This window comes from Aethalodelphis obliquidens, unplaced genomic scaffold (genome assembly GCF_003676395.1).
Source record: "Aethalodelphis obliquidens isolate GAN/ISIS:26980383/991018 unplaced genomic scaffold, ASM367639v1 scaffold48, whole genome shotgun sequence".
In the NCBI taxonomy this organism is placed as follows: Eukaryota; Metazoa; Chordata; class Mammalia; order Artiodactyla; family Delphinidae; genus Aethalodelphis; species Aethalodelphis obliquidens.
Genome location: NW_020837992.1, coordinates 16,674,260 through 16,683,725, shown reverse-complemented (window position 1 = coordinate 16,683,725; position 9,466 = coordinate 16,674,260). Strand labels below are relative to the sequence as shown.

The 9,466-nt window shown below is 43.7% G+C and overlaps 1 protein-coding gene across 1 annotated transcript in view; it reads left to right on the top strand.

Annotated features, from left to right (window-relative positions):
* Positions 1-1,213: 1,213 nt before the first annotated feature.
* The window catches only part of CACNA1E (calcium voltage-gated channel subunit alpha1 E), a gene marked incomplete at its 5' end in the record, with an annotated part of 141,418 nt that continues 133,165 nt past the window's right edge, over positions 1,214-9,466 (top strand). Inside the window, one exon of the mRNA XM_027082654.1 lies at positions 1,214-1,317. Coding sequence (XP_026938455.1) covers positions 1,214-1,317 — 104 coding nt within the window. The remainder of the gene's footprint in view (positions 1,318-9,466) is intronic.

Here is a 9,466-nt window from a genome sequence, read left to right as displayed (position 1 = left end):
TCCATGGGAAGCAGGAAGACAATGAATCAAAATATGTTTGCAAAGGTAGTAGTGAGAGGGAGAAAAAGGTAACTCACGGGGATAAGAAACACTTTGCAATAGAAATTCCGAGTTCAGATCTGCATTTCACTAATTTAGCTGCGAATTTTAGGCATGGCGTTGGATTTGGATGGCCTTGTTTCTCCAGTGAATTGGGAATAAAATATCTTTGCAGAAACTTTTGAGTTTCAAAGAGGTATTAAAGTTTGTGTGTGAGGGGTGGAGTGGGATTGGGGGGATTCAAAGCCCTGTATATGTAAAATGCAATTCAGGTGGACTTGTTAGGAAGATTTGGGGTTGATATCGTGAGGAGAGACAGTCAAGGCAAAGCTTAGTTGAGAGGTCCATGTGTTAGGACTTTTCAGAATTCTCCAAAACTGTTTAAAGGTCCTTAATGAGACATCCTGCTGAGAGTTGCTTTATGTTTTTTTTTTTTTTTTTTTTGGCTAAGACATGTCGTATAATCCTCCCTCAGCCCCCTACCATTCAAGGGCCTTACGTCTCACTTGTGGTATAAGAATCCAGTATATGGGTTTCCATGCGGTTTTTAGTTCACTGTGTGTTCACATTAGAGAGAGCGCAAGGGATCACTCTTCAAATCTAGATTTATTCCTTCTTTTACCAGAGCCTTCCCAGGGCCAGGCCTGATCTAGCTCTGTACTATTGGACTATGATGGAGGAAGGAAAGCCAGAGCCCAGGGTCACGAGCTGAGCAGGATGTGGGTGACATTAATCTCTCCCAAGCAACCTGTCAAGGTGTTTGCCAGCATCCCTGGAATACAGTGATGGACACAGCCTGCCACAGTCGTTTGAGAACTTGCCCAGTTTAGAGTACAAAGGCTTAGAACCCACATCACCAAACACGGTAAAACCAGTGATTATTTGCATGATCTTAGAAAAGTATTTTACCTTTCTGGGTTCAGTTACCTGCCGAGTGAGGGTGTTAGACCCTTCCAATTCAGGATGTTATGTGTGGCTGACACGGTGCCCTTCACAGCGTACATGGAGAACATGAGTTAATCTACAACCACATTAAATTGGGAGTGAAGTGAGGCAGCGTTTAACCGTATTGCACTGTGCTTTTTCATCACCCTAAATGTGCTGCAGGAACAGAGGCCTTCACCTGGCGGGTGGTTCTGATGAAGCATTAAGGAACCATTTTTCTTCCTTTCAGACCAATGATGCCTTAGGAGCCACCTGGAATTGGCTGTACTTCATCCCACTGATCATCATTGGATCCTTCTTTGTTCTCAACCTCGTCCTGGGAGTGCTTTCTGGGTAAGCCAAATGTCTCTCTCTCCTTTCTAACGATAAACTAGTGTTCCTGACTCCTTGCGGATTCATTCATGTAACCTTCATCAACTGGGCAGCCCCTATGTGCTAAAAGCTGTTCTAGATTCTGGGAAGGCAGTCGTGAACCGTTGTTTTAATCATCTTTAGTGTTCTTAGGAACTGAAAAGTCTTTAGACTGGTACAACCTTGAACATGGTAGCTAACGCAAGTCCATTTATCCATCCATCCTTTCATTCTGTCACTCAGCAGAGACCTTCTGTGTCAAACACTGTGCTGGTTGATAGACATATGATGTTTAATAAGAAACAGGCTTTACCCTCAAAAGGTTCTTACTCTATTGTGTATCAGACATCAGATTCCATATCTGTGGCTTGAATTAGTATACATCAGTTAACAAGTACTGAACGTTCAATGCCATCACAAAGAGCACATAAAGTATAAGGCACGGTTTCTGCCTTTAAGAAACTTACGTTTTGCTGAGAAGACAACACAACCACTTGAAACAGGGAACAGGAGTTCTTTTACTGACTAATATAAGATACAGTTCATTTGTTTGGGGGAAGGGACAAATCTATATAGTCTGAAGCTATCAGAAATGGTTTCATAAAGGATTGGGATTTTGCTTGGGATACAAAATATGTAATAGAATAAAATAGAATATATGGGAGTGAATATTCCAGGAAGTTGAGCACCACACCATAAGCAAACATGAAGAAATGGGATTCGTCATGGAGAGTGAGGAGACTAGAATGCAACCAAATTTAACTTGAGTGGAAATTTCATTTGGGAATTGAAAGGCTAAAATAGGAGGGCTAAAACAGGGCCTTAGAGAGGCTTTCATTTTTCTGAGCAAAACTGAACATAATCTCTTGTCTGAATGGCAGACATTCTTGAAATGGAAATTTATAAGGTGGTCCTTCTCTTTAAACGTGGCAGATTGAACCAAGTTGGACATCTCTTATAAGTCCACTAACACAGGAAGTAAATATTGAAAGGACACAGTGACAAAGAGAACAGGAGAGGGTATGAAAATAGATGAAAGATGTCAACAGAACTTTTGAAGCCAGTAAATGGTAACTAATCTAGTGGCAAGAAAAGCTGAGGTTACACTGCCTCCAGCGAGGAATGCCAAGAAAAAAGCAAAATGAGAGAAAGGCTCATGAATTGAGGCACCAGGTATGTCTAAAAGCTGGGGTATGGGGGGGATTCTAGAACAAGAGGATTTTTCCCAGTTCCTAGATGCATTCTCCCCGGTACCTTAGATCTCTTCCCCCAGACACTGCTCACAGGTGCCTGTCCCACCCAACCCCCGCACCCCCCCCGCTCCCCACCCCCCCCGCCACCAGCCAAAGTTAGAAGACTTCCTCTCTGAGGAGGCTGAACCAGAGAAGCGTGGAATAGTAACATCAGGGTGGGGTTGATATTCTGTACTGAAAACGGGAGTGTTACATGAAAGTCCACAAACTGAACGTCATGCTCCCAGCCCACTTCTGCTTGGCTCTCAAAAATGTAGCAATGTGGTGGAGTTCACAGCCTTCCCCTATGGGGGAACTACCCATCTGAAGAGAAAAGATGTCCGTATCCTGATATTTGAGGGTAATCAGAGAAATGGTCCCATCCCTCACCTTCAGTGAGGCTCACCATATTAGTTTCCTGAGGCTGCCCCAACAAATTACCACAAACTAGGTGGCTTAAAAGTGTGAGAGAAATTGTCTCATAGTTCTGGAGGCTAGAGGTCCAAAATCTGGCAGGGCCATGCTACCTCCAAGGGCTCCACGGGAGAATTTCTTTGCTTCCTCTTCTAGCCTCTGGTGGCTCCAGGCATTCCTTGGCTGTGGCTGTGTCACTCCAGTCTCTGCCTCCATGGTCAAGTTGCCTCCTTCTCTTCTGTCTAGAATCTCCCTTTGCCTCTCTCTTATGAGGACACTTGACATTGGATTTAGGGTCACCTGGATAATCCAGGATGACCTCTTCATCTCAAGATCCTTAACTTAGTTACATCTGCAAATATCCTTTTTCCAAATAAGGGAACATGCACAGGTTCCAGGAATTAGGATGTGGACCTATCTTTGGGGGAGGGGGCCACCAGTCAAACCACTACACCCAGCATTCTACAAGCCCCAACCATTCCTGCAGGAATTTCCAGTAAGCCTTTTGTGCTTTGCTCTTAAATATAAACACACAGCTAGGGGTCATCAGCATTCAAAGAAAAGGTCCAACACAAAAGACAAAATCAAAATAATAAATAGGAAAAAGGAACTTGAGGGAACATGAACAATGCAGGGAGCGGAAGATAACTTTTTAAAAGTATAATTGATATCAACAGAGATAGAAGAGAAATTATTTTATCTACAAGGCGGCAGATTGCTATAAAAAAAGAGAACATTTAGCAGTTAAGAAGAGCTCTTGGAAATTAATGTAAAATAATTAGTGTAAAATTTATATTAATGTAAAATTAATTAATGTAAATATATTAAAGTGTAATAAAAATAAATAGTAAACGGTTGGATTATAAAGTTGATGAAATCACCCAGAAAGTAGAACAGAAATAAGAAAATTAGAGGATTGGTTCAACATTGAACTAATAAGAATTCCATAAAGAAAATAGGGAAATGGAAAGGAAGAAATTAACAAAGAAAAATACCAAAAATGTTCTCAGAACTAATAAACTCATACCGCCAGATTAAAAGATCGGTTGAGACACGTGCAAGGATATTCTTTCTAGCATTAGTTTTTGATGGTGGGGACTTGGAGACAACCTGGGTACCTATAACTAGGAGAGTAGTTAGGTGGACATAACTCTTGGATGACATACTATGTGACAGTCAGGAGCAACAAAGACCATGTACATGTTTAAAACAGAGTTTAGTGAAAACAAGAAGGAAACAGTATAATACCATCCACATAAATTAAAAAATACATGTACACATAATATACAGTTCGTAAAAATTCATTCAGATAAAAACTATACATTGAATATAGTGTAATGGTTGTTTGTATGGCAAGGAGATGGGAGGTGGGTGTGGAGAAAAAAGGGAACAAGTGAGTTAATAATAAAAATGCCAACTGAGCACTCAACACAACAGCTGAGAAGAGACTACACCAAGATAAACCATGACATTTCAGAGCATCTGAGTAAAATAATATTCTGGAAGCTTCTGGTGCTTAGTAAGGAGATGAATTTTATCTATAAAGAATCAGGAATTAGGATGGCTTTGGACAGCTCCATGACATTGAAAGTTAGAAACCGATAGAGTAGTTCCTAAAAAATTTTTTGGAAAAAAATTTCCAAGATAGAATGTTTATACCTAGCCCAAATAGCAATTATCTGTGAGGATGGAATAGCAATATTTTGAGACACTTTCTCTGAAGAAGTTACTGGAGAATGTGAGTCACTAAAAATAAAGAATTAATTGAAGAAAGAGAAGGACCCCGAGACCCATGGAAACAAGGGATTCATTAGAGAGAAAGAAAGGAGATTTCCAGGATGATGATGAAGGGAACTTAAGGATAATAACTGTCAGAAGGCCTAGTGAGCAGCAAGTTCAGATTTGAGTAGGATGACAGAGGGCTCTAAAAATACGTTTAAGAAAACAATGAAATTAATATGTTTCCCAATGTGTATTATTCTACCTACAAGAGTTTAAGTTTTTCTAAAACTATGTATATGAGTATATAAATATTTACATGTATTTGCACACACACACACCAATCTAAGCAATTAATTCCACAAAATACAGAAGTGTTACCACTAAAGTAATATAAGCAAAGTAAGTACTCTATACTGCTCAGCTGTCAATCAGACGTACATTGTTCACACTGGATTTTGAGATAGCCCCTATGGTGCTATAATTGCCTTAAGAGGATGGGGGAGAATAAAGATGGGGGAGGAGAAGGGAATGTCAAAGACTAAAATCTTAGGTTCTACAGTGGGGAAGTCCTTAAGTGATAACTAAAAGTGAAATATCAAGAAAGAACAGTTGTGTAAGTATAATATTTATAAAATTGGAAACGGATACTAGAAGAACCAGGTAAAAGAGTTATAAATGGTTGCCTTGGGGAGTCAGATTCAGGGGTGAGAAGGGGTGAGGCAGTGGGCTGCTATTTTTTCATTACAAGCTTTAAAAACTTTTGACTTTAAAACTCAACATGCATGACTTGGAGAAAAATAGAAATTAAATTTTAAAATTACTGCACACACACGAAAAGTGCAGGATGAAAGGAGTGTATAAGACTATTCATCTAGCATCATCGGGGGAGGATTGGCCTGGAGAGAGACCAGATACAGGAGGATTAAGGAGGAAACAGCCATATTAGTCAACTCTGTGGTACTAAGAGCCTTGGGTGACTTGTGAAATGGTTATGAAGGAAGGACAAGAGACAGTGTGAAGAAGTTCTTAATAGTGTATGTCTTGAGTGGAGAGTCATAAGACATAATGCGATTTCTTATGTATGTACTCATTCAGTGAGCATTTATTGACATCCCTTACGCTCAATAGGTAATTCTCTCCACATAGCCTATAGCTACAAGTCACCTGCTCTACCTCAATGACTGCCCAGGAGGGACCTGACCATAGACTTCTTTCTTCTTGTATTTCTACTGAGGGGATAATCTCTTGTTTGTATAATCTTATCCGACATTCTTTGTCCTTACTTGTCCACGTTTTAGTTGAGAAAATTCAAGTCAGATTCTCACTATTGAATAACAGGTCATTGATATTCCAGATAAGGTTCCAGTGTGGGTTGAGGATGTGTCATAACAGAGCTGGAAATGGGACAGAGCACTGCCCTGAAACACAATTCCTGTCTGACCGTGTCCACTCTGATGGACTAGCTCTAGTTTGGAATTGCATCTTTGAATTCTCCTACATGCTTCTCTGGGTGGGAAAGCATGGGAGGTTGGGGGAAATGGGAGCTTGGGCATCTGACAGTCACGGGTGAGATCCTACCCCTGCCGCGTGTTAGCATCGTGCACTTGGACAAGTTACTCTGAGCCTGCTTCCTCCTCTGTGAAATGGGATAGCCATAGCCCTCTCCCAGGCAGAAGCCTAGCCCAGGTCTGGCATGGAGTAGCCGTCAGCTCTTACACCCTTTGATATTATCGATGTTCGTTTACTCTGCCTGTTAGGTGCAGGTGGCTATCATCTGAGTAGCAGCCTGTGATGTTGGGCTTGAACCTGCCGCGAGGCCATCAGTTCCTCTCTGACCGGGAGGCGGCCTCCTCAGGCTGGGAGATGAAACAGAACTGCATGGCATGTGCCTCCTTAGCACTCCTGGAGAAGCCTAGGAAGTGATAGCAGCAGCTGGGAACAGCTGGTGTGAATAAATTCCAACATTTCAAAGAGTGTTAACAATAGGGGCCTTACAGGCCGGGGTTGGAATATTTCTGTCCTGGTTTCTTTTTCTCGTTCTGATGCTCAACATGTATTGGGTTTCACTGGTGTCTGCAGAGGGTTCGGCAGCAGCTAGTTCTGTGTACAGGGCTGTGGGGGTGGGGTGGGGGGGGCATGGGCTCTCTCTCCTGCTTTGTCTGGTTCTCACATGCCCCTGGAGGGGATAGAGGCGTTCTCCTTTGAGTAAGAGGTTGCTTGGGAGCTGCACTCATAAGCCAGGGAAAAGCTCTGAAGGTTTTATCTCTGGGATACATGTTCCCAGTGACCTGCAGGCAGTTTGAACATTAGGTACCGAGGTTTCCTAAAGCAGGGAGAAGGCAATGGAAGGAGGAACCCCTCTGCCGGGCAAGTGAAGGAGAGTCTGGTGAGTGGGGGCAGGCAGCCCATACCGGTGCTTATGGCCCACCAGGTGTGGAAGTGATGGTTGCACCTGTCCCAGGGGCATGGGCCTAGGTGGGAGGAGGGCTCAGAGGTCTGTTCGTCAGTTTCAGTGTATTTAAACAGGAAGTGTGGATAGAAGCTTTGTAGCATTTTTACTTGTCTCAGAGGAAATGGGATTTGATGAAAACCATTAGTTTAGGCTTGAAGAGAAGCAGAGCTTCCTGTCTCCATGGGAACAAAACAGGGCTGCTTAAGTACATCCTGAAGTGCAGTCAGGGGCTACAGGGCAGAAGGCTCATGCAAACAGAAAATGACCCTTATCCCATCGCCTCTACTCTCTGCTCCCAGGGCTTCTGGAGAGAGGGAGGTAGGCTTGGGGGAGCAGCTGTGCTATCTCCAAACCAGGGCAGGGACAGCCAAGCCAGGGACTGCTTACGCATGCACACAGGGAACATGTATGTAAAGCATGTCATAGTGTTCAGAGCACCTTTGCTTTGGTAGACACTACCTTTATTTACAGATGGGAAGAGGGCGGTTTAGAGCTGCTAACCCCCAAGTTGCTGGCAGAGGTGTGGCCAGAGGTAATAATTTCCCACCTTCTGGTTAGGGACTTGTTTTAATACACCTGCACCAGGTGGCCTCCATCCAGGAATACTGGCACCCAGTGTGGCACAACTAGAGCAAGTTGGCCAGTGGTTAACCTAGAATATCATCCTGACCATACAGATGTTGGTACGAGTTTTAATCTGCACCTACATTGAAGCATGTACTTATTCTCATACACTGGTCTTCAGTACACAATGTGACCTGGTACATACAAGGTAGGAGATGCCAAGGCCCACTGTCCAGGTCCTCTTGCCCTCAAGACTAACAGGGAGTGGTGGACTGTCCGTATAAGAGGAGGAATTCTTCTGGTCGCCTCTCTTGAATGAGTGGAGTGGCTCCCATGACTGGCAAGATGACTGTGGTCCGTCTGTCTTGTCACCAGCTCCTTTGACGATTCAGTGCAATTCAGCAAAAGCTGATTGTGTGGCTACTGTGCTTGAGACACCACGCTAGACTCTGAGATTACAAAGATGAGTAAAAGAGATTGTAGATTAATTAAGGAAATCATTCAAAATACATGTAATGGTGTCTAAATTCAATAGATCCAGAATTCTAGCACTATCAAAAGTTAAAGGTTCATATGTCACGTATTTTGGGCACCTACTATCTTGTGAAGCATTGCTGAGAATACAAAGGTGAGTAGGACCTAGGCCCTGTCCACAGGCAAGAGGCTAATGAATGTACCTTCAATATTAAATGTTGGATATCCTGACTCACCTGCCATTGCTTCCCTCTGGATGTTAGGAGGCGGCACTTGAGCATTTCCCAGGCCTGACTTGAGATAGGAATGGCTGGTGGTCTTAAGAAGGAAATTGTTCATGCCCGGATCGGTGGTCCAGATGAGCGCTCTGAGGGTTTGGTGGGTATCAGTTTGGCCTGTGTGTGATCTTCCCGAGGCAGACTGACATCGAAGGAGACTGGGTAAGATAAGCGTGTGCATGGACCACACGGTAATTCTCCTGCCAGGATTCCAACACTGGAATCGACTGGGAGGAATTCAGCGAGCCGGTCCTGAGTGCTTGCTGTATGTCATTTGCTCCTAGGGCTGGGAATGAGATCAGACAGGGACAGAGAGCTGCTACCCTCAGGGAGCTTGTAGTCTAGGTGGAGAGGTAGAGAGATAGCACAGGGTGAACATTTATATTAGATGGGGACAAGGATCAGGCAGGGCCACCTGAAGGTGACATTGATGCATTCTTTTGAAGAATGAGTAATGGCCAGCAAGAAGAAGGGAAGAGGACTTTCCATCAGGTCGGTAGTCAGGAAGATGTATAATGAGAGGCCATTGTGAGTGACTGGAGTGAAGCATGTCGGGGGCTGTAGCGGAGGTGAAACTAGAGGCAGCGGCTCATCATGCAGGGCCCCTCCTGTGGGCTAAACCTGAGTTCAAACCTGACCCCTAGAGCTCGTGGCGGGGGGTGGTTCTCAAGCTTAGCGGGGAAGACAGCCAGTTTGCATTTGAAGATGATTACCCTGGAGAAGCGAGATTAGAGGCAGGGAGACATGTTTGGAGCAACAGATGAAGAAAGAAGCAGAGAAGCAGTGAGGCAGAGGGGAGTGGTGATGGAGAAGGTGGACCAGATCCAGGAGGTGTTGGTGGGATGGGATCTGCATGACTTGGTGACTGTGTGGGTGTGTTTGAGTGTGTACTGGGGGTGGAAATAAGAGGGAAGCGTCTTGGACTACTTCTAGATTTTTTAAAAGTTTTTTTATTGAAGTATAGTTGATTTACAATATCGTGTAAGTTTCAGGTG